Source organism: Falco cherrug, chromosome 9, assembly GCF_023634085.1.
Source record: "Falco cherrug isolate bFalChe1 chromosome 9, bFalChe1.pri, whole genome shotgun sequence".
In the NCBI taxonomy this organism is placed as follows: Eukaryota; Metazoa; Chordata; class Aves; order Falconiformes; family Falconidae; genus Falco; species Falco cherrug.
In genome coordinates, this window is record NC_073705.1 from 50803199 (window position 1) to 50829490 (window position 26292).

At 39.0% G+C, this 26292-nt stretch overlaps 1 protein-coding gene across 4 annotated transcripts in view; it reads right to left on the reverse strand.

Annotated features, from left to right (window-relative positions):
* Window positions 1-26292, reverse strand: part of ADK (adenosine kinase) — a 291295-nt gene that overhangs the window by 71209 nt on the left and 193794 nt on the right. For 3 of the 4 annotated variants that reach the window (XM_055719804.1, XM_027805482.2, XM_055719803.1), the window contains exon 7: window positions 10684-10854. The exons of the other annotated variant lie outside the window; for it this stretch is intronic. In XM_055719804.1, the coding sequence (XP_055575779.1) occupies window positions 10684-10854 (171 nt within the window). The remainder of the gene's footprint in view (window positions 1-10683; window positions 10855-26292) is intronic. 4 annotated transcript variants of the gene reach the window in all.

Consider the following 26292-nt stretch of genomic DNA (forward strand, 5'->3'; position numbering starts at 1 on the left):
AGCCTGGAGAGGTTGAAGGTCTGACTAGACAAGATAAAAATGCCCAGGTCTCTCTGAGCAGAGGCTCCAGAGCAGAAAGACTTTGTTAAGACAGATCCTGAAGAGGACCCAATTCTGGAGGTCTCTTACCAGCCAGGAACCAAAGATACCGCTAACAGCCTGGTCCCTCAGAACTACAAACCCAGCATCCTTCAGAAGGACAGCCACAAACAGAGACAAGCATGCTGCTGACTGGCACCTGCAGGCTGGCTGGGACTCAAGGGACAGTAACATCAAGATCAAGAGGCAAATTTTCTCAATAAAAAACCCGAGCTTCCCCTGAATCAAGATCCACCAAACTTCAGCATCAGAAACATGTAAAATAAAAGTTCTAAGTCCAGAAATATCTGGGATATCCCCCAACAGCCTATTCAACTAGCAGGGCTGTACCTTGGTAACAGCAGAACAGCTTGACAAGTATCACTAAGGACAGATCAGTTGGGGATCCTAAGGGTCTTCCATTGGAACGTGTACCGCTTTCCCACTGCTTTCAAGTGAGCTTCCCAAACGCTAAAGGTTTTAGCTTACGGAGAAAGACCCGTGGCCTTCCTGGGCAGGGAGAACCTGCCCTCCAAGACCTGGACCAACCGGCAGCAGATGCTGCCGGCTGCCTCCTGGGTGAGGGTGGTGGCAAATCTCTCCCTTTGCTGTGGCTGGGAAGAAGAAACTTTGCTTGTGAAACCGCCTCCTCCAAATGAAAAAACTTGAGGATGAAGAATAATACAACTGTTGAATTTCAGGTTCAGAGTAGGGGGTCCCCCTCTACACAGCTAGAAGCATAACCAAGAAAGAGATTTATATATTTCAAAAATTCTGCCGTCCCAGCCGTCAGACTGCTGTAGTTCTTTCCCTCAGAGGAAACCTCCTTCACCTGGAACCTACTCCAGCGTGGAAAGCACACCGACTCACATTTCCCTAGCGTGACCCCCACGCTGCTGGGTTTGACGTGGAATACGAGGTGTCAAATGAAGGTCTGAGGACTTAATCAGCAACACTTTGACATTGTTACTGATCACATATGTGTTGGCAGTACTTTCACTGAAGGTTTAGTGGAACATTTCTGTGGAGAATTGAAAAATAAAAAGTCTAATGACCAGGAGAGATGAGTTCCATTCACTTAGAACGGAAACCTACACACAAAAGCTATGTCTCCATATTGCTTCCCTGGGAGGCCAATATTGAAACAAATGGTATTGTGAGTCAGAATATGACCACTAAACCTCAAAATATAGCTTAGGGAGACACTTTCATGTGGCTGCAAAATTATCACCCCAAGGCTGCTGTTTATAAATGAGGCCAGGTTTTGGAGCTCAATTAATACCTTTGGGAAAACCACGGATGCTTTTATCTATCTTTCAGGTATTTTAGGTACACTGCAACTGTATTTTTTTCTACTCCTTTTCCAAGCTCCTTTCCTAACTTTTTGACAACTCCTTGAAAAATTATTTGAAAATTACAGAATATTTTTGCAACCTTTACATACATTTATGACCCAATGCATATGCTTCATAATATAGTGTACATTTAGCTTTCCTTTTAACGCCACTTAGAGGAGGGACAAATTATATTTTAATTGTATAATTAGTAAGTTTAATCAATGAAAAAGCTGAGTATTATGAATTCTAATGTCTTAGAATAAACTCTAAATCTAATTAAAATTTAAATACACATTTTAATCAGTAACAGTTCAGAATAAGCCAGTGCTAACCACCTTCAACATATATGTCAATGCATGAAGGAAAAATCTTTTTGCGTTGTTGACGTAGATACAGCATCTTTTCAGTAGTCTTAAGGAAACATCAGTGGGTTACATTTATTATAAAATCTTCAAACAGCAGGAATCCCAATGACAGAAGAATTTATAACTAGTTGGAAAGGAGAGGTTTCAAATGCCAAGTTATTCTCTTTGTTGAAGAAAGTCAGAAAAATGAAACTACTTGATTTGTAATCAGATGTGAAAATATCTTGACAGAATAAAAAATATTATTTGAGCTATATAAGCAGGGTGAAGGAAGGTGTTGATAGACAAAGGTAACATGAGAAAAGAGACGAGGTTGAAACTGTAATTTTGAAAAAATAGTGCTATGTAATAGTACAGAAAAATATGTTAACATAATATATTGCTAATTTATTCCCAAACCCCCAAACTATGTTTTCAAGATCATTTTCTTACATAGCTTTAAAAACAAAAATCAAAAGCTGTCCTAATGGAGTTTCAACTTACTTGCATTTAAGTATACTTTCACATTTTGTATGTATTTTTCTTAAGCAGCTTCAGTATTAAAATTACTGCTAAACCGTTTGCACTCATAGAGGCTGAAAAACACATCTACTTTTAGTCTGTGCATTTATTATGTTATATTGCTTCCTTTCTCGAAAAATTTCGTTTAGAGCAGTGTAGTTCAGAGCAGCCTCCAGACCTCTGCAATACATAATTGCAGCGTTTTGAACATCAGATTTACTACCAGCTCCTTGACTATCCTTCCCTTTCCTCCTCTTTCAAGAACCCTTTGTTCCGGCACAGATTTATAAACACAGGAAGCACCAATACACACTCCTTAGGCAAATACAAGCTCTTTCATATAAAAACTTCTGTCCAAGAACTTTATTGCTAACACCTGAACTTATCCACGGCATAGTAGCATTCAACTAAATACCTGCTGATAAAATTATATTGAGCGGCTGCATATGTAACATGTCAGAACTAAAAAGGATGCTGCTGTAAATATTATACAACAGAAATAAAATCTTTAAGGCACGCTACGTCCCCAACTGTTTCTTTGCTATATTGCTTGGGAGACCCTAACAATATAGACCGGTTAGAGCAGATGAAAGAGAGAGGTTATCAGGCTTTCTCTTCCCAAGTCCTCTGTAGCACCATGTATCACCCTCTCATCTGGTCAGATCTTAGTGACGTGTTGCCCTGGGAAGCTGGACTGACTCAGTGCTCCAACCGTAATCTAGCCCTCAGAACTCACTCTTGCTGGGGACATAAAATTGCTAAATCTGACTAAAGGGGGCAGGTGAGACTGTGTGATAAGGGCAGGTGAGAGAGGTCCACATCGGCTCAGGTTGAGATGTTATCCGTGGGGATAACATGGCACAGCAGCCTTACAATTCACTGTAAGGACTGTAACAGGGGGAGAACGCTCAGCAGATGTTGGCATAAAAGGCTTTAGTGTGATCTAAGGATGCTCTGAATCAGAAACCGGCTACACCGGCCCCAAACAGAGCTTGAAATGCGGAGTCACTGAATAGACCTTAGCTGGACTGCAAAACAAAGCCTTCATTGAAACCTATGTATGTTACCTGCCCTGCTAGCTGCAAATACCTCTGTGAAAAGTGCTCCGGATTTACACTGATTTAAAGACGTTCTGGTGAGCATTTCTGTCTCCCGTTCTTCTAGTTCTTATCAGCTGTATAACTATATGTTATAACTATATGTTATTCATATTCATATTCTTATTTTTGCAGCTCTTACATTATATATTTGCATTATATTATGTATTACACACTTTTGCCCTAGTACTCTGATTATTGAGAATGCGTCTGCAGTTCACCTTTAGAAGGCTTTCAGAGACATACGTTAATATTACACAGAAAACTGAATGCCAAATGCTGCAGGTCTTTCCCTCCAGACAGCTGAGTTTTATCCTAAATATATCCTGCAGCTGACATCATTTCAGGACACTAGGAAGAAGAAAAAAAGTTAGACCTCGATTTTGCTTGTTCCTGGCCCTGCTCTTGCTCTATGACCTTGGGCAAATAACCTCTCCATTGTCCACCTGTGAAACAGAGACAGGACTACACACCCACCTTATTGGTTTATTCTGAGCTTTAATGTTTAGGAAGTGTTATGAGACGCTCTGGGAAGTGCTACGAAGTGAAAAGGGTTATCAATCATCGTCTCCACAACACAAGCTGCTGAAACGCAGGGAAATCTGCCTTCACTGCTCACAGGACGTGTTCCTGCTTGTGCTGCGCTCTCTCCAGAATTCGCAATCTGAGAAGTATCTCAACACTGCATAGCATAAGGAAGGATAAATATCCTTAAGCATTCTGAGAGACTACCAGAAAATATTTTTAGTTTGAAGAAGCGAAGCCTGTCGGAAAGTATAAACTTCTCTCCTAAATACCTGCTTATTTTCCGTAACAGGAAAAAAGAAGGCCAGTTTTGAGACAGGATTTCCAAATCGCTTCAATAGCTAGACATTAGTCGAAAGCAGTACTAAATACAAATCTAAATACTTGGCTCTCAATTGTCCTTTCATTCATAATGTACTAGGTAAACTATACTAAAATAATTACTTGCTTATTACTCATGAATTTCAGCGCAGCAGCTGAGACAATGTAGATAAATAAGATGATTAATTGAGACAGAATGAATCACAATAAAATATGTTGTTGTATAAGGTATGATTAACTCCACAGTGATTCATATCATTTCAGATAACAGGGCTTTTATCAAAGACGGCTGCAAGGTTGGGAAATGATTTAAAAGCATTTTCTCTTAGAGGGCCACTGCAGTTCACAAGGGACAGGGAGGGGGGGAAGGAGAGGAGAGAGGGCAAAGCAGATTCAGTGTCTGCAGCTGAAATAGCCTTGGGCTGTTTCAGCATCCTTCCCACGGCACACCTTTACAACATGCCATTGACATTATCAACCTCTCTTGTGCTAGAGACTCTCTCATTTTTCAGTCGGACACAATTTATTCGATATTCCAATATTGAGAAAGTGAATTCTATGAATTAAGCAGCAATATTACAGTGCCATAGCTTTCCTGTAATTGAAAACACAACACCTGCACCAGGAAGTGTGCGTCAAAATTCTACAAAGACAACAAAGAACATTTACCTTTCCTCCATTCAGAATTACAATTTTTTAATTCCCAGGCTCCCTACAAAGACTTTGCAGAAATCTTAAATAAAGCATTTATAAAAAGAAATTGCTGTTTACTGCAGTTTAGAAAAGCAAACAGCAGCAGCAGCTGACCTTATAAACCTCTACCCGTTAAAACAGAAGAGGAGATGAGACGTCTCCTTACAAAATTTTTCCCCATGTGTATTTAATAAACTGGGTCAGAATACCTATGATTTTTAACTGAACTGCAGACTCCCTGTAGGGGACTGTGCAAACCTCAGCCTCTCACTCAGCCTACGAAACGAAGATAATTATCCTCACCTGTGGGGCAGGTTTCTGAGGACTTCTGAAAGCGTAAGCAAGCAGAAAATACTGGCATACAAATTTGCAACGCAAAACACTGACACCCAACTTGATTTCATTTATGATGATTAATGTTTCTGAAAACTTAACTCAAAATGACCACAGGTAGAAGCCAAAGGCTGAACTCACAAGGAAGAGAGTTTGAAAACCACCGCTGCCTGACAATAACCCCTCAACGTGGACCAGGTCCGGTACGCTAAAAAGGCAGATTCAAGGGCTCTTAAGGGCTCTTTACATAACACACAGGCAAGTCACTACAGTAAAACCAGCCTCTTCAAGACACTCAGTTTCAAAGACAATCTGGTACTTGCCTTCTACTAATAATTTCAAACATTCAAAAATGATTTAAAAAGCTTATTTGAAAATAATTCAAACAGAAACATCGACTGGGTGATATTTATGGCACGGCCAGCCACCCTTTGCTATGTTCCTTACTTCCTGGCCCCACCTGATCCAGAAGAGCAGACTGAAATGTTTGTCTCCCTTTATTTATTGAAAGTCAAACTGCATTTCTCTTCTTCCACGCAGCAACCTACATCTGCCACCTGTTAACTCCTGCCTCTTACCTCTTAATCGCTTCCTCAGACTCAGCCAATTCACTAGTGCAAAAGAACACTCAGGTAGTGTGGAAAACCATCCGCTAGGTCTACAAACGGGAGCAATTACATCAGTGTAAATTCCAAGATGCCATTATGAAGGCACAGTAGTTTAAAAAGAATCACCAGGAGGCTCATTTATCTCACAAAAGTGATTATGTCTCATTCCAGGTTCTTGTGAGCTGTGGGCAGATTGCTAAGCCTGCAGGTATCAGTCTGGTCCCAGGTGATCACCCAGCAGAGGAGATTTGCAGGTGGGAACGAAGGCTGTCCACAGTGTTGTATCTTACCGTAATGTATCAAAGTACACGGAGTGGAAGCTGTTTACAAACATGCGTTAGAGGATACAGAAAGGGAATAGACCAATTTGTTTGGCAACTGGCATTTAGATGTAAAACCTAGTGTGCTGAACACAGTTTTATGCCAGAAAACTTGGCAGCATTTCCATTCACTCCCCAGGTTAAAATAAGCATACAACTACAGACTGACTGCAAGTTCCAAATCAGGGGCATGTTAAGCACTGTTATCAGGTTTTGATTTACTGGTTTTCCTCACCATTATTGAGAATTTTCCATGTCATTAAGGAGACCCGCCTCTATAACGGCCTATTAAGGTTCTTAAAGGCTGTGTCCTAACCACACGTATTTGTAGGAGTGTCTGTGTTAGCGTTCAAGACCTCATTTGAAAATAATTTAAATTAAGGAGGCACCATTTTGGTATACCTGTAAGACGAAAAGATGACAAGGCCCATCTGATATCTTATTACATACAAAGGCACCCGTCTTTTTAAAGCTCAGGATTCCTAACTCCAGAACCCCCACTAGAGTTACTGCCACTGCTTTTTAAAACATAGAAGTCTTTCACCCAACCTTCTTTCTTTTCAGCACATTTGCTGTCACATCGGTATCAATTTCCTGACGAGCTTGCAGAAGCATCTGTCTTTGCAGAACTTCAGCTTACAATCCTGTAATTAATTTGTTCAGAGACTGGGTGTTTAGAAGTAACAGCTCTTTACACTAGAGAGAAAGAGGATCTAATTTCCAAGAATAATTGCTATCTTACTTTTCTTTATTATATTCGTGCTTTAAAGAAAGCCACGATTTCTCTTCCACATAACCTCTTCAGCTTTTACTGATCACTGTACACTGTAAGAGATATTGTTTGGCTTTTACTGTAAAGCAATAGCTAAGGAGCTCAGCACGTCTGTAATTCTGAAGTTTCTATATTCTAAAATTTCTCAGCGACATCCTGCCTACACGTAGGAAGAGAACCCCGAAGATCTTTAACACATCAGTATCTTAATAAATACTCCTCTGAGTCACGGATGACTGCCATACGCAGTGATGAGTCATATGAAAGCTTTTTAGTGTCCCTTGAATTGTGAAGACCTCCACGACAAGAACTGCCATCCCGCTGCGTGTCCCAACCTACAGGCTGCCCCCCCCAGAAGCAGCTCCTTCCCCAAGGAGCTGCCACTGTAACCCACATCTGGGCAGACTGGAAACCAGGTTCGGATTCCGTGCCCGTTATTGACTTTGATGGGCCAGGCACATCGGAAACATCAGGCTTTAGCCTGTCTGGGAAAGAAATATATGCAAATTTAGTCTCATTTACTTGCCTAGTATAATTGCTGTGCAGGAAACATTCTACAATTCTGTGTAGAGATGTAATTTCAAAAGCTTTCCCTCCTTTGACCATTCTCTTACTGAAAGTTACTTTGAGTTGTAAAATATGTATTCTAAGGTGAGCTTTTACAGACAAATTAAGCAGCAACTTGTGACAAAGCAGTTATCATCAGGAGATAATTGACCTTATTTGAGAGTTAAGCATCCTGAGGCAAAGTAGAGTGTGCTTAATCCTGGCAGGTTAATTATCCAGTGATTATGGTAGCTTGGAAGGTATTATTGCTAAGAACCATTTGCAAAATGACACTATTAAAAAAACCTTAATTTAATAAAAATTAAAAGCAATGACAATAATCAAGTTCTCCAGTCATGTATTGCTAGATAATGACTGCAGAACAGCCCTAATTGGTTAGCAGCAACGAACATATAATTATTCGGATTCTGAATGCTCTGTACTAAATTTATTATATGAAGTACAGTTAATAGGTATCAAAAATCCAAGACAAGATGTTTGGTTAGTTATAGGAGGGATTTAAACAAATGGTCAAAACACCAGTGGTCACCGAGCTAATGCTGAAAGCGGTATGTGTACTGAGTTGTTACAGCATTCGGTGTCTCCACTGCCACCAAGGGTATGCTGGCATTTACATTCTAAACTAGAACATATATTCCGAGAGGTTTATAACTTGCCCATTTTAATTACCATCTGGCTGAAACTTGAAATAACCCATCTCCATTCAGATGTAAATTTTTAAGTAGAAGATGTAATTTAAAATCACTTTGCCAATTGTTTTAGTTTAGGAATGGCAGCAATTTGGAATTTTGCTGCTCTTGGATGTTTTTGTATTACTCAAAAAATAAACAGCTCAGTGCTTAACAATAAAATTGTATTGGTCTACAATATGGAGTGAAGATAAATACAGGGAAGAATAAAAATTGCGTTTAAGAGTATTGTTTGTACTAATAGAGTAACAACCACATCACTTAATATGCCTTGCTTATATGTTAACTTTTGCCCTTTCAGTATTTAACTAAACTAGAAAAACTGATGGAGAATTTAGCAAAAAGGAAATCACAATCAACAAATTGGTGCTGGCTAGCTGAAATGGTTCATTGCCCATCAAGGCGCACATAAACACAAAAAAATCCTGAATGTATTTGTAGATGAAATGAGTATGGGAGATAAAAAAAATCATCAAAGGAGGAAGCTACTGGAAGACAGGACATGTCAGAATGAGCTTGTCTGAGTTTTGCAGCTACTCTTTACCAGAAACCATATGCAGAGAGCAGAAATACTGACAATCACAAGATACAGCAGCTACTAAAAACTAGAATTACACTGTGCCAAGAGTGTGGTTTCAAGTCACATAGAAAGACAAGAGAAAAAACCACTGCAAATAGCATTTCAACAACTCAAAAGTAGCAACAGCCAGCTTATATACCAGAAAGCAGGGACTAAAAAATGACCAGGGTCATAAGCAACAAACTATAAGATGCTCGTACTCTGAAGTGTGTGTATGTATGTATATATGTATATGTGTATATATATGTACGTATAGATATATGTCTCTATCTCATACTGCCAAGTTTAAGATTATTACTTCAGTTTAAATAATATCTTGTCTCCTGAAAGACACTAAATTTTTTCAAAACTTAATACACAGAAAACCAGGGGAGTCTTTCAACTTTAATACACACAACAGTCCTCTAGAATATTTTATGACAGCAGGTGAATAATACCATAGCAAACTGAAATGGCAGGGAAAATTTAGGTAGTCCGAATAGAATTTCCAAAAATGGAACGTTGCCACTATGGTGGACAATTGTTTGTAAAGTGTGCAAATATAGAATAAGTAACAACCTATGTTTTATCTTCTGACGAACAGCACCTATGAACCGCTGTGATCTGAATTCTCCTAATAGGTTAATGGGGCAATTACATAAAAGACCAGCACGGTTTAATCCCTGGAGTTGCTATGAAGCCCTTCCACCCGAACATTCACTAGATTTGGTATTACTTCATTTGTGAAATCTGACAAGATTTTTTTGTGTGGAGCTTATACTGCTATTAAACCAAAATATGCAGTAGCATCTTTGTGGAAGGCAGAACAAAAGGTAACAATTGGAAATAGCAACAAAATGCCTAGAAAATACTCCTTCCATATTGTCAACTATACTTAAAAAGGTTTTCCTTATCCTACTGCATCTAAAAACATTGCAATTTTCTTCACTTTAAAACCACTATTTTTTTTTTTTTTTTGTCATCTTCAAAGTCCTGTATCTGTAACAATGCTAGCCCCCAACGTGGACGTGGGGACAACAGTAGAAAAACTGACTTGTGTTGGTGCAACTCCCTGTGTCACTATCAGGAACAATCACTGACAGGAACAAGTCGCTCTTCCATAGTTTTCCTGTACCAATGTAGTTAACCTGAGAGACAAGCCCACACTTCATTTAGGTGTGTCATACTTTCCAAGGCTTTTTAAAACCTTTTCCTGCTGAGCAAACCAATAAATATTTAAGAGCAGTTTCTGAAGAGGACAAAAAAGAAAAAGTAACAGCACTACAGTGAGTGAAATATGAATTCGTTTGGTCTATTACCATGGACTTCCAGGCAGAATTTCATGCAATCTGTTTGCCAACTGTTGCATAGCAAAGATAATCCTTCCTTAGATGGACTGCCAGTCCACCTACCATAAAATCAATGAGAACCTTCTAAACCAATTAACCATTTCTTAGTTTTCTCCTCCCACTTCTCCCTAAAGAGTCGTCTTCATCAGAAAATGCTATTAACAGCAGCAGTACGGGTACAGAAACAAGTTCCAGAACCTCAGCAGCTTCGCCGTAACCCTTCATATGTTTTCTTCCAGCAGAGACTTAGCTTCTGGGCGGGTACATCATGCATGCAGACAGCTAGAACAATGCAGCCAGCGTGCTGGGTTGTTTCCTCTTTTAACTTACAGTAATTTGTTCATGTCTCTACACTAGAACAAGTGAGTTGTAAACCTCTAACAAGTCAAGTTACATCTTTGGCATCTACTGAAATATCACAGCCCCCTGACTGTGGATTCCATTGTCTAGTGACACTTCACGTGGTCAGTCTCCCTCTGTAAGTAAGGGAGAACCAGCAAGCAGGCTCCTAGACACAAACAGCCAGGTGCAAGAGATACAGATACTGCAGTTGCTTTTGTAAGACTCACCGTCTCGTTTCCAAAAAGGACATCGACGTAAGGCATGACTTTCATCATAGGCTCTTTGTAGAACTGGCTAATAAACGGCGCAGAAAGATTCAAGCTGAAGATCTTGTTGTTTGCAGAAGCCTGAGCAGCCACTTTTAATACTGCTTCTGGTGACACCGTCAGGAAGAACCCCTGCAAGCATCCAAAGAAATCAATGTACGTTACCAATTCCGTATGAGGAACCACAAGAAGCATGCTGCTTCTAAGTCGCCTCCCCAAACCCACCTTTGTCACATGCATGCACAGGTAAAAACTGGAAATACTGCCTTTCCATTAAGGTATTATGGAGGTGATGAAGAATCTACACATGCCTATAATCACAACCTTCCAAAATGAAACATAACTCCCCTCCTCTGCATTCCACGCAGTACACTTTCCCAGGGCAGCTAAAACTAATGTTTGTATTTTAAAAGGTGATATAATTCTAAATGCCCCAGTTGGACTGTGATGCTTACTTCCAAAACCCAGTATGATGGGTCTATATGCAGCTAGGAGATCAATGAAATCCCTTGCCTGAAAAATGGTTACCTTGTTTATTATAAACATGTTGAGTATGCCGTCATTGTAGTAGGCGTTACTGTTTCGGACAATCCTAGGGGTTTTCACGTTTCCGCGCACGTATTTTATTTCTCCCCCTCCCAAAAGTATTGCTCTTTACTCTGAATATGAACATTCAAGTATCAACTGTGAAACAGAACATTGAAACAAACTCATCCAGAAATGACTTTGCCTATTAAATTGCGAATGGTGATTTCAACCCTGTACGAAGAACAGTTCCAGGCTGCCGTTCGGAATTTAGCATTGCAGACTGTTACCTCGACCGCACGTGTTCCAAGAGTTATGTAAAGATCCCGTCCAGTTTCATTACTCTACTAATTAGACAAAGGCTTAGTCTTTACACTAATTAAACAAATCTTGTATGTTTCATTTCTATAATGCTAAAAGCAATTTTACAAACTCTTCTCAAACTCAGTGAATAACAGTAATTTTCAAGCAAGAGCAGCAAGTGTTATATTTAAAGCAAGAGATAATGTCTAAGGCACAGTAACAAACAACTTTGAGGGGGGTCTGATAAATAAAACACCATCTCAGTCCTATCTGTAACATCACCACCATGACACTCTAAAAGGTATAATAGCGAAACAGTGTTATTTTCCAGTTCTTATCCATATTATTATGTCTTTGGATCACAGAATATCTGTATTTTTATCCTGCATACTTCAGCTAACAGCTCACCTTAGGCATTCTACTGGAAAAAATGACATAATGAAGAGCCTACAGATTAAAGACTACTTAGAAAGTCTTCCTATTTGTTTCTCCATACTCCACACTCTCCAGTCTGACAAATACATGATTGATTTCAAAATCTGGGCACGATTTGCTACATGACGTTAAAAGTCCAAAGGGCACAAGAATGCTTTGCATCTTGTGGAGTTACTCAGTACCTTGAACGACTGGAAGCCTGTAAACATCCAAGCTTCTTTGCTATTTTTACATTCTGACGAATTAAAATGAACAGTTTATATAACATCTCGTCTCCATAGCAATCTCTACCATCTTTTAGTTTTTTGTTTAATGAACAGAGTTGGATTTTTGTAAAAAACTGTTCCAAACACAAAATAAAAACCTTTCAAGGCTAACATGTTGCCAGCTGTGGATAAATCACAGATTGCTGTACAGTGGTCTACGTAAACAGTAACCTGGTCAAATAATTAGGCTTCTTACCAATTTTAGGCTGAAAATTTCATCTGAACTAAAATACATCTGATTGTAATTTAAGGTACAGAACACTATCCCCGTGAGATCTCACTCAGGCCTGCATCCAACTCCCTTTTCCTTGGAAAGGCAACATAAAAGTACTGAGAGGCAAATAGGAGAGCTTGCTTTTCAGATCCTGCAAAATAGAGGCCAGGAACTCTCACAGGCTCGAGCTCCGTCTTCTGTGTTTCCTAAAAATGACTTTTGCCATTAAATTGCATTCTTCCAAGAGGTTTTTCATATTTTTATTTCAATAACTATTTGACATTACAACATCTAGAAATTAAGAGCGGTGTGTATGAGAACTCTTCGCCAACTATAACATTTCTTAGGAAAAAAAAAAACAGTTACAGCAATAAAAAAAATATTGTAGCAGTACGACTCACACAGTGGAATTAACAACGTAGGAAGAAAATGTATAAAATCTGAACTGAACAGATTTGGGTTTGAAGAAACCTAATTAGACACACACCGCCCCCCGCCCCCCCCTTTAGTATTTACACTGAGTTTGTCTCCATTTTGAGTAGAATTCCAATTACAGCTATGGCCGGTCCAGTTAGATGAACCCAGTTTCCTAATTTTGAATTACAACCAGATAAGCCACAGACCACGCCACTGCAGCACGTTACGGTCTTGTACAGGAACAAACTGCCCTAAACCAAACAGGTTTTCTTCTGTCTCACCGGGGTTCACAACGAAGCCACTCACTGGCTTCCTTAGAACCACAGCCTTGCGGCTGCCGCCGCTTTTGGTGCAGACAATGTATGCAACGGAATGCCCAAGTTCACTGCTCCCACCTACTCCAACAGCTAACCGTTAGCCAGCATGAGCTTCGAGTCTGAGACTACGTCTATGTCGGTGTCGCTGCTATAAAAGGCTTTGTCTTTCACTAGGAAGAAATTCTGCTCCCGCTAACAAGAAGGTTAAGAGGCCCCTCAGAAGATATTTTATACCCACCTACACACCTCGGTCTACTTCTGAGAGTTTTGGAAACCTTTTTACCCTCAAAACCCAAAGGTAACTTAAAACAACTACGAGGAAAGTATCTGCAATCAAAGGATGAGGCTGTTAATATACAGAAATTCCAATAGCCCAGGAAGCTTCCATTGCACGCAAAATTTAATTATTGCCTATGTATCTATCTTTGTGAGAAAGCACTGTGCGTACAAGGACATATGATAATCGGACAGCGCAGTCAAAGAAAGGCAGCAATATTGTACTAAGAAAACCTATTAAACATGAAAGGCTATCAGACATAGTAGCAGCACGCAGTATTCCTTTGGCATGCACTGATTGAGACCGAGTACACCAGATGCTACTGCTCCACGATGTGCCACTCTCTGCTGCTGCTCAAAACGTAATGAGCCTGTTTTCTGTGCCAGGAGGAAGGTACCACTGCACCACAAGCCAGCGAGCAAGGCTAAACACACGCATACACTAGAAAAATAGGGTGATAAGACTCCCCTATTTACATGCATGTTTGTATGTATACATGCACAAAACACAATGATCCTTTTCTTGCACACTGTGAACAGTCCTTCTGTTTAAATACAGTCCTTTGGTGGAGAAAAATGTTTTCCTTGTGGGAGAAAAGAGAAACAAAAAAGGAAGAAGAAAGGAAAACATTTGTGTATTGCAGACACTTGGCTACGAGAGATACAGTAGCTTGTTTGTAACTTAAGGAGCTTTTAAAATTCAGTATTAAGATGCACACGAAAGCAATAGACAGTCAAGAGGTAACATTAATTTCACTTTTACAATATGCAGGAATTCTTTGATGAACCTTTTAAAATACGCCACAGTGCTGTCAATATAGGATAGCATTTTGCACTCCAGTCTTTTTTTTTTTTTTTTCCTAATAGCACTACCAGAAGGATTTGGTGGGTTTATACACAAGCCATTTCTCCTTGCAAGTCATCTCTCTCATTTTTTTTTCACACGCAGACCAAAAAGGTTTCTTCTGACCTACACTAAACTCATACCACACTCACTACAGCAGATGTGTGGGCAGCAAATTCAGGGTGTCAAAAGTGCCAGCAGCACAGAATTAGAGTGCTGAAGGATCTCGTGAAGTCAGAACAGCTCTGGCTTTGGTGATAGTAATACAGTAATTCTGTATAGGGCGCTCTCTCCAAACTGAGAAACCTTGCCATCATTTATTTGCTCACATAAAATAACATGCTTGCGCCGAATTCATCTGGATCACCCACCTGTAATGTCTGCACAACGATGATAAAGATTTTTTTTTAAGCCAGGGAGTATTTCCTTAAAGCCTAAACTGAAATCTGTGACCTAGTATACATTCAGGCAAATCCAGGCAGAGATGGTAACAAACAGCTTTTCAATTTTGGATTTAATATTGTTTAATAGCACAGAAGCAATGTTTGCATAGGAATATACAGAAATAATAAAAATTAGGATTGCTTTCACACCTACTAGCCACTAAAATGCATTTGCCCTCTCTTCCTTCGAGCTCTCCCTCTTTCCTTGCCACTCCCATTTGCAGAGTGGTTTGCATGAAATAACTTTATCATGTGAGTGACAGGATTTTGAACCATGGTATTCTGAGCTGATTTTGAAATGCCATTTGGTAACAATGTAAAATCAATAAATCGCAAGTGTGAATCAAAATATTTAACTTTCAGAAAACACATATATAACAGTCTGCTGCCATTTGAGACAAATTATATTCTGCCAACATGAAAGGAACACATCATTTAATCCAAAATTATTTTACAGCAAGCATTTACAAAAAAATGCAATTATGACGATATCACACTCTCATCCATCTAAAGGGTGGAATTTTTCAGGCACATAGGAAGTTTGACAGTTACGTAGTGACAGTCCTGATAAATACTGTGATTCAGTAAAGCCCTACAGAAATCATCTAACTTCAAGTACGCTGGCAGTTCCAGTAAAAGAGCGAGACTGCAGAGGTGCCAAGAGAACTTGCTCCGTTAAATGACAGACATAACCAAGTCAGAGCTTTTGGACCTGGTTAAGTTTCCTGCGTTCTGTACACAAAGAGAACTTCAAGCCACGCACTTGGGCAGAAGAGGCTTCCCTCAGCTCTGCTCTGCCGGCAGCCTCATCTGCTGCCGTCTAGCAGCAATACCAGGGCTTGGAAGGAGCGAGGCTGCAACACATGGCAGCTCTTGGGCTGGAGAATGAACCTCTAGGTAACCGCTCCAGCCAGAAGAACTTACACAAGGCTTCCAGGTGCCCTTACAACCAGAAGAGACGGAAAAACTTTTGTCTTCTAGCCTCTGAACCGCACGGAGCACAGATTGGGAGCAGTCCCATATCCCACCCACTGTGAGACAAGGCAATGAAATCATCTTCCTGCAGAACAGGAACCAGAAGGAATCTTCTTGGAACATTACAGCAAAAGCTCTTCATCTGTCTTAGTACTTATGCGAGTTTAAAAGAGCAGGGAAGAATTTAAAAGCTATCTTTAACGCTGAAATATCTGAGCACAATACTTGGAATGTGCAACACCATCAAGCCAGCAGACTTACAGAGCCCGTACCTCTTCTTCCGAGTTTTGAGCATTTATGCTTGCAACCTGTTCCCGCTTGAAATTACTCACCACATTATTTTTCTTACTGAGATATGACAGACTACTATCCAATGAGAGAGATACTAAAATACAATGTGAAAAAAAAAAAGTCTAGTAGTAATTAAACCCCCACAAATTAAATCAACAACACAACCTTTATTAACGAAGGTGCTTGTCCTCTAAGTAATTTTTTACTTTCCCTAGGAAGGCCAAAAGTTCTATGTAACTATCCACTTGGGAAATGTTCGGTCTGTAAATATATATATATATATATATACACACACACATACATACATATATATATATATAAATATATATATATATATATATACCTGAATGTTATTTTTATGTATGTACCTGCTCTTCATGCAATAGGTCATTTAGGAACTTAGAAAGTACCTACACAGTATGAATTGAATTCTGAAACCATATTTTATCTTGTAGTGATCAGCAAGTGGTTACTTAACGAAACAAAACCCGCTGCTTTTCATCCAGTTCCTACTGGAGACAGTTGTTTTAAATCAGGAAGCAAGGACAGCAAGAATGCAACAGTTTCTCTGAGTAATTGTTTTGGCTTGTTCCTGTATGCATTGTTTATTTTTATGAAAGTATTGCTTTATAACTGGAAAATGACTAAGCTGTAAACTATTGTTTTATCATTCAGAGTGGCCAGTGTTTCTGTTTTTGATAAAAGCCAAGTTTCAAACAGTTTTCAGTAACATAGGAAAAACCTAACTGTCAGTAAAAGTGCTTATATTGACCGTGACATTTTCCTCTACGACGGTGCCAACATGTCAGGAGAGGATTGCTTTCAAACTTGAACAGCTTCTTTGTTGCTGAAGTGAACTCTGATTGCTGCCATATTAGTATCTATCAGATTAAACCAGTAGCAGATAACCTCCAATATCTGACATTAAATCTCAAAGAAAATAATTATTTTCTGCATATATTACAATTTCTTTTTAATTTTAAACAATTTGAAAATCTTTTCCAGTTCCGATTACTATTAACTTAAGCACTCCCCAGGAAGTTCTTCCAAGCCACATTTAAGACAAAATAATTGTGTGCCCGCACTTCGGAAACGTATACTCGCAGAGTGTCTAGATGAGAACTTGATCAATGAGGTGGAGGTGTAAACGAGAACAGTAATGGACCTAGCTTTGGTGCAGGGAAATGTTACCCCAGGAAAAAAAATAAATTAAAAAAAACCCTTCCTATTTCCCTGGAAACTACAAAGTTGGTTAAACTCACTCTGGCAAGATGAATTAAGATCTCAAGATGATGGTTTGACACAGCTCCTTAAAGTCTGCCCCTCTGTGAGGAAGCCAAAAAAAATAATCTATATGCTTTCTGAAGTTCAGCACAGTTTTACGTGAGTTTATCAAGCTCAGGGAGCAAGGTGTCTATTTTTATTTATACTGACTTTATAACAAAATTTTGAAGGAAGTACTAAACATCATCTGGGAGACAGGAGCCTAGAGGTTTTATTATTTTGATTAATAATTCAACCTTTTTTGCCTCTGTTTACCCACTTGCAAAATAGTTATAATGATAAATACACCTCCATTGGCAGAACCAGTGGGAGATTTAATTACTTAACATTACTGAAATGACTGAAATTCCGTGTTGAAAGGTATTATAAAGTACAGGCGATTACCATCAATAAAATATAAGCTGCAAATCAAACGTGCTATGTTAAAGAGCAAGCCACTTCATTTCTCCTAGTATCCCCAAACCACTTTTCCACACTTTTTCTTCATTGAAAACCAATTCAATCCTTACTGAGCAAGCAAAGCATCTTAAACTATTTGTTAAATTTTTGATTAAAGAGAGAAAGTTTCTTTCATCTTTCATACTTCTAAAATAGCTCTTATATCAACATCAGGTTTGTCTAACACATCTATTTATATGATGACAATGTTGTGTTTAGACCAAAAAGTAGACTCAGACATACCAATTACTGTCTAATGAAACAACAACCAGAAGTCTAAAAATTAGCAATTATATTATTTATGATGTTTGGATTGATTTTCAATCTTAATTCCCACAATTTTGTGCGCAATCCCTGGGTCCCTGTCCTGGCAAATAAGCATTTTAGTAAGTATAGAATAAGGTATGGTTAATTCGGGCCGTCAATGTCTGTGCAACACTTGCTTTTTTGTGTATGGCTAGTTCCATTAATATAATTTGGCATCTCATTAATTATGAAAACATCAACCATATGTTGAATTCATTCAAGTTCGTTGTGTACATAATATTTACAGTATATTAGTAAATTGAGAGAAACTATGTAACTACAAATGCATAGAGATTTTCTAATTCTCTAGACAGTTAATCCTCAGTTTGAAAGCTCTGTAAGCAAACACTTAAAACAAGCCTATTCCTTGCTTATTCAAATAGCCTTGAACAAGAACAGAACAAGTATGACTATCTTTTTAATTAAATGTGCTTGTATCACTACAATGTTTTATTTTATCGATAGAGGTAAAACACTGAAAAGACTGAAGCAATGACTGACCATCGATGTATTAGTAGCTCATCACCACTGACTGATGGATGTCAAAAGATGCTGTAAAAATGCAGGTTCTTTGATATGACTGTACAAAGTCTTGTGGAGAACCGTTCAAAACTTGCTTATCAGTACTGCTTACTTAAGATTTTTTTGTTTTAATATTCCATGGCCTGAGAACCATAAAAATTCTGCCGCTATGTACATGCAAGAGGTTTTTTTGGTTACGTGACAATGCACACAAATACTGTGACTTTTGGAGCGGAGGGGGAACCTAATTTGGGTTTCCCCTGCTGTGTTTATAAACAGTAGTTCCCATGTTAAGAAAAAAAAAAAAAAAAAAAAAGGAAAAAAAAATTCCTTACCAACCTCCTGCTCTATAGTAGTATATAGTGCTATACCTGTGCCCTCGGAGTGTCAGAATCCCCAGGTGATGCACGGGAATGTGGCTGTTGCATAATATAAACACATACAGAAAAGGAGTCCCATGCCATGAAAAATCAGTCACCTCCAGCATGACTTCCATACCTTACGGATTTCCCTGTCAACAATGTGGTCACGCTATGAAAGGTTTCACTTAAATTCAGGTTAGAAAACAGATATCAGGTGTAATAAAACATAGGTATGTTTTCCCCTAAGCACTCTCATACTGAAACACTTAAGCAGAAACCTTTATTCCCTCCCCCGACTACCTTTGAGATCTTGTATATTATAAGAACATAGCAGCATGGGGATTAAATATTAATCAAAGTCATTACCATCATCGTTAGAACATATTTCAAGAGCTCCAAAGAAAGAGCATATTATTTCCCTAATAAAGATCCTATCATCAGAAAGACTACACTGACACTGTAGCATGGTAGGTATAAAGAGAAAAAAACAAAATGATCAAGAGGTAACACAAAAGATTTCTGAAGCTTATTGCGGTATTCATATGCTAACTCATCCTTTAACGGCGCCTGTTTAAGTAAAGCAGACTCACCACGGGCTAAACAGAGCACAGAAGCAGACAGTCTATTTACAAATTGTAATTTTGTTGGAGGAAAAAAAACCCCAAAACCCACAACAAAAAAAACCCCAAGGATCCAAACTCCATAAATTGTATCCACGAAAATCCCGAGCAGCTCTACAGCTTCAGTGGAGATCTGAAGTCATTTGGTGTGCAACACGGCTGCCCACGGCGCAGCCAGCGCACCTCAGACTGACACTGCTCACGGGATGACTTCTTTGCATTGAAGTAATGACAAGTTTTATGGAATAATAGAACATTTGCTATTTGCAAATTAAGGTGTAAATGATTAATAAAACAACTACCCTTTCCCACTGCCCAAGGTATATGGTTGGCGGATTTTAAACAGCCTATGTATCCTTACGATATATTTAATGTATAAGCACCACTATTGGATTAAGTGCATAGTAAAATAAAATGCTCAGAAGAACTAAAAAAGTAATTGGCAAAATAATAAAGGATGTATTTCTTTTAGTTTCTGGCTTACCAAGTCTAAAAGTAAGTGCATTAACGTTTCCTTTTAAATATCACTCTTCTCACAGCTCGAGCTCCAGAACCACAGTTCCAAAAAAACTTCTTTCACAGCAAATGTAACATTTACTATGAACGTGCAATTAGGTCCTAATCGCTTGGATTAATTACCACATCAGGTTTTACAATAAAGCATTTATTGCTCACACTTCCACACATTAAAATTAATTATTTAAAAGAACATTAATGTTATTGCTTGGCCTCTTAATTTTCATTATATAAAGGCCATTGCATGACTTCGCTTCTGAACACACAAATAAATGAGGGTCACGACCTATGCTAATTCTAATAATTATTAAGAAATATAGTTGAAATGTGGACAGTTGTTATATTCTAAACAAAGATATTTTCACTTAAATTAATTTGGGTAATAATAATTGTCTGTAGAACACTTTGGCTACAACGAACCATATAAATGCTTAACATTAATTATTATGGGCTGAATGAGTACTTCCTTCAAATTCAAAGCAGGGGCAGGGGCAAACACCTCTAGCTATTAGCTTTTTAGAGCCAAATAATACTTACTTTAAGTTTCTGTTTCTAATGAACTCACACCTCAGAAGCCCAGTTTTAATAGCAGGACCACTGCTGTAACCTGGGAGAGCAGCGTTGGACTTTTACTCCCAGATCTCACGATAACATTGGGTTATCGTGGGAGCAGCCAGTTTCAGTAGGGGCTTCAATTTGCACTGCTGCTCAAGATGCTTGAATACTCTAAATCATAGAATCACAAGCGGTTTGGGTTGGAAAGGACCTCAAGGACCATCTCGTCCCACCCCCCTGCCCCGGGCAGGGCCCCCTCCCCCCAGCCCAGGCTGCTCCCAGCCCCATCCAGCCTGGCCTTGAGCACTGCCAGGGATGGGGCACCCACAGCTGCTCTGGGCAGCCTGGGCCAGCGCCTCGCCGCCCCCACGGGGAACAATTTCTGCCTCACAGCTCATCTACATCTCCCCTCTTTGCAGCAATTTTCAAGTAGAGCAGTATTCAAAATATTCAGAAGAAAATGAAAAATTTGAAAATGAAGTAAGTTTTAATTTTCTACTGAATATTTTCCATAGTTCTCTACTTGAAAATAATGCCACTCCTGTCACGTTATTTGCCCACATTCACAGAAAATCAGACCACAACTACAAGAAATATGACTGAACACACATTTTTTTCCATTTAAAATGTGTAGCATTTTTAAGAACAGACTTAGATCAATAAAAGATCAAGCTAGGTGGTCAGCCTATGGCAGAGAACTAACCTTTCTAGATGCAGAGTACCTCTCAGTTTTCACATAAAATGATGCCAAGAACAGCAAACCCCTCAGACTTCTTGAGCAAATATCTATTTGCTCCCTAAATGCGTGGCGTGGCCCGTGACAACACCCCTTTAGCCACCTCAGAAGCAGAATGTCCCCACGCAGTTTCTCAGTCTTCAATGGGGTACGAGCCCCTTCCGTGGGTGTTCAGGTGGCGTACAGCTTCCGATCGGAACGCTTGCCAATCACTCCATTAAACATGCTAGCACTGGCAATGGAACTCAGGAAACACTGCACGCGGCTGCGCACATGTAGACATCGTGACGTAATTTTTGATGGTAGGAGTATTTGCTACCCATTTGAGAAATACTGTGTGATGTCACACCTTTTCTTCCCTGCAACAACAGAAACATATGGGCAGTATTTTCTAGTTAACATACGACAGACAAATGGATTTCATAAGCTTTCGTGTAAATGAGAATTTATAGTTCCAAATCAAGTTACAGATTAAGAAAAACACAGCAGAACAAAAATAACAATTAAGAAAATCACTGGTAACTGGTAATTAGTGACTTCTTCGCTTAAGCCTCCAAAACTGTTACTTTAAGAAAACAAAGTTACATTGAAGGAGATACTTCCAAGGTGGCAATTCTAGTTTTGGAAGACAGGCCTAACCCCTTGAACCGACTGACATCTCGTATTTGTTAGTGCCCAAATTAGTTTGTCTGGTTTAATTGAATTTGCTTATTCTTGAAATGTTGAAGTGTATAGGGAAAAAGAAGAGAGACTGATACAAGTCAGTATTCTGAAAAAAAATTGCATTTAAAATTATATAATTCAAACAGTTTTTGAAACTCACGAGTTTTGTAACATTCTAAGAAATTTCATGTGGAAAAAGAATTTTCACAACAGGGGTCAAACATTACAATATCCTTAGAATATTCCAAACAACTGAACATAAAGCAACTACGTAAACTTCGAATTTGCTCTGACAAATCTCTGGTGGTCCATTCCAACCTGAATTATGCTGGAATTCTGTGATATAGACTAGATCCGCGCATATTTGAGAAACATGGACAAAAAGTAGGTGGACAAAGCATATAACCTCTGATGTTCTATCAGCTCCTAAGAGAGTATTTCAGAGCAGAGCATCCCAGATACTGCATACACCCCTAACGATCCTGTAAGAAATCAGCTATTTTACCCTGAAATAAACACCACAAAAGGTATATGCATGCAAATGAACCATGTAAATGCATCAAAAGTAGAATAACACCTTAGAGATTAAGGTCCTCCTGCAGCCCGTCAACTTCACGTGGAGCTTCCCTGAATTCCAAATTATCAAGTCAATGAGGTCTTAATAATGCCTATAGCCCTACACGTAGACAGTCCTTTGGATAGGAATGAGCTCCGCTACAAGATTATTAATTATGAAAAAATGTTCCCTGCTCTTTTTTGCCCTTTACTTGAATCTCTGCCCATCCAATTTGTGTCCTTGAAAATAGAGAGAATAAGAAAAATAGATACTAAAGCTATCATTATGTACTTAACAGTGTTAACTTGTGTGCTAATTTATACGCTATAACCACCATTTTCTAGACTAGAATATCGATGAATAACCTTGACATATTGGACACATATACATAAAGACAAATGAAAGCGCTCCTTTTTAAATCAGTATTTAAGCTCACGTTTTAGTACTTCTATAGAAAAAGGAAGTTGGGATCTCTCAAAATCACCTCCTCAGTTCTGAGAGTTTAAATCCATTCCTTATGCTAAATAAACATAATTTCTACCTCTTTAACTGCCAAACTAGAACATTCTGGAACTGCATAATAAATAACCTAATTCTAGGAAATGAGAATTCTTGGTCCATGTTGAAGTAGAACGCAGCATGTGTTCCTCAAAGCAAACGTGGAAAGTCTCCGTCTTGAGTTTTTGATATATTCTTATATTTCTGTATCAATGACGTCCCTTCGTTCACAGGAAAGCCCGATGATTTGGTATTTACTGGAGCTTGCTCTCTCTTCAAAACAGCTCGCTACGGAAATCAAGGATTTTCTTTGCAATCCTGTCCCTGCAATGCCTCCTATCAACATCTATGGCCCGAGCCAGTCAAGGAGTCTCTAAGAAACCAAAGCCTGGCAGAGTAGTACCAAACACTTCAAAAATGACAGGGAAAGAAAGCCATGACGGTACCTCCAAACCAGAGTTCAGAAGCCACAGATAAATATTTCACATTTCTTCACCTGTCCGATACCTAGAGCTCTAATTTTCTTCAGGAAGGGCAGTGGAGACACACACCAGCCGTTTCCACAAAACTCTCCCTGGCGAGCAGTATCTCTATGACACTACTTTGAACATCTGCAAAACAAAATCAAGCTTAAGCAGCTCCCTTCTGAAACAGATGTTTCAATACTGCAATAAATCACGGGACAACATATTCCCCTCTCCAACAGTCACATTTATCCGTAGTAATAATTGCTGTTAATCAAAGGGTTAAGTAGTTAGTAGTGACATGAACAACAACAAAAAAAATTACTTGACAGGATTCCACCCTCATTCCAATCTCTACCAAAGCGTCAAACGTAATTATAAATTTTCACCAAAGATGTCAGATTCTTATGTTAATCTTTGCACAATCTGACATTGCCATTCTTCAACTTTATAGATGTGAACAGTTATCACTTTGTTTGTATGTCACCACAGACAACATAATCAATAGTTTTCATATCTTTCTGTTCATACTTTCTGTTAAAATGAATTTTGTGAGTGCTGCTTACTTTTGTTCCACTATGAAACTTGTTACTGCTTGAATAGAGAGTACTTAATCTCAACAATAAACATTATAATGTATGATAAAGCAGTTGGAGAAAAAAAAAGGTTCAACAATTTTTTCCAGTCCCCATTTTAACATAATCTGTCCTTATCAAATTAATATCTAACAACAGTGACACAAAAGCAACACAATGGACGGCTTTGTTCACTTTAGATGTACTAATTTGAAGCACAAACTGCCTTTCACTCCTTTTCCTTTTCTGCTCTGTATTTCTGTAGTAAGGAAATCTTTACTCCATGAAACTCAATGCAAAAAGAATTTATAACTGGAAATAACTGGTTTACAAAATATTACCTGTCCTCATCAATAATTTCAACAGAATCCACAAACAGAGGGATGGCTTTTTTAATTGTTTCCATACCCAAAGAGCCACCAGGCAGCCTGGAGAGGCATTCCCTCTTCATCTGAGTGACAGGTCAAGTGCCACACAGGCACATTCAGCTCTTCATGCAGTTCTACAGCAAAACTCCTCCAGCTCGGAGCACAACCAGCACAGCTGCTCCATACTGGGAAGAGAGACTGATAGATTTTCATAAGAGTTGCAAATGACACTTGTTGAAAAAAAGTTTATTGTAGGGTAGTGGCTCCTGTGAAGGTGAACTGGACCCTTAATGTGTCTGCTTGTATTCCTATTCTCTATGGATGCTATGAAGCACTGAAATTTTTTTTAAAAAAGGTATTTTTAAAAAAATCAGTCAGCAGGGCACAAAATTGAAATGTGAAGCGGCAAAAAAATTTCTTGCTGACGCAGGCTTTACATTAGCTTTTACAAATGAGCACCACTGTGCCACCAGCGAAACTGGTCCCGATTTTGAAATGTTTGCTGTACTTGAGTTGAGAAATTGACTTTCTTGACATACAGTCTGATGGGAAGTTTCCCTTCTGGGCACCAAAACAGACAAAACTGCTCCAATGGAAAGAACTTATTCTGAATATGATGATTTAGCGTATGTTTTAGGCTCTAGCTTGACCTAGTAAGTAGTTGAGACTGTTAATACCCAACAAGAGTCAAGGTTTTCTATTGCCAGCACCCAGATGATTTCTTCCAGTGCCAACCAGAACCCGTTAAGAGTCTGCTTCATCCACACCTCCCTAGCTCAAAACTGATAGATATAATCATAGGAGAGTATGTTTATGTCACCTAACTGCTAGGTTTTGCCAGAGGTAATTACTGTTACTTATGAGAAACTGCAGCTGTGGTTTAGGGAAATTACGTGACTCCTCCTTGAATGAGAGCCTCAGACCTGTGAAGCCACGCACTTCGCTTGGGAAATCCAGCGGTACTGAAGCCCGGCCTCACACATTTATCCTCTGCACAGTAATACCATGGGGTGGTTCAGGCTGCTGAAAAAGCAGATTTCAGAGAACGGGTTGTGGCACTTTGGCATAGGGGTAAGGAACAGCATCTGACATGTCTTCGGACCCTATTTACTCCTGACAAATTGCATTCAGACGCGTAGGAGCTGCAGAAGCCTTCCTGTGAAGGTGGCTTTTCTGACATCCACTCTCTACAACCACGATTGCTTATATCTCACGTACCCTGCTGTACCCCTGTCCACTCTCATCTCAGAGCAAAGGAACTTCAGAATATTCACTGTGAATAACAGTCCTTGGAAAACCTTCAACAATTTCAAGACTGTATGATACATTTTGGAATTATAGATATTTAATAGCGCTGATGACTAGCAATTTTCCACAATTACCATCATAATCATTCTATGTTCTGAGAAGAGGATACAGATGACAACGAGCTGTTTGAAAAACTAAACTTTTATAAAACATCCTCTGAATGTCTGGCATTTTCATACAGTAATACTTCGTCTGCTCTTCTGACTGCCTGTTACAATTTTGTATTTGGCCTTTGGATTTCTTCTTACGGCAAGAGTCTGTTCTGAGGAGAGCTGTACCTTGCTTTTTTACTACAGTGAATTATGTATCTATTCAGAGATAGTGCTCTCCCAAATCAACATCCAAGCCTGTTAAAATGGTCTGCCAGTATACTGTGAAGATCTGGGAAATGGCACACCCTCACAAATGCCAGACGTAATTCTGCCCACAAGAAAAGTCAGATGGATTCCTCCAATAAATTCCTACTTCTTTTGTCTGCCTCTTGGTTGATATA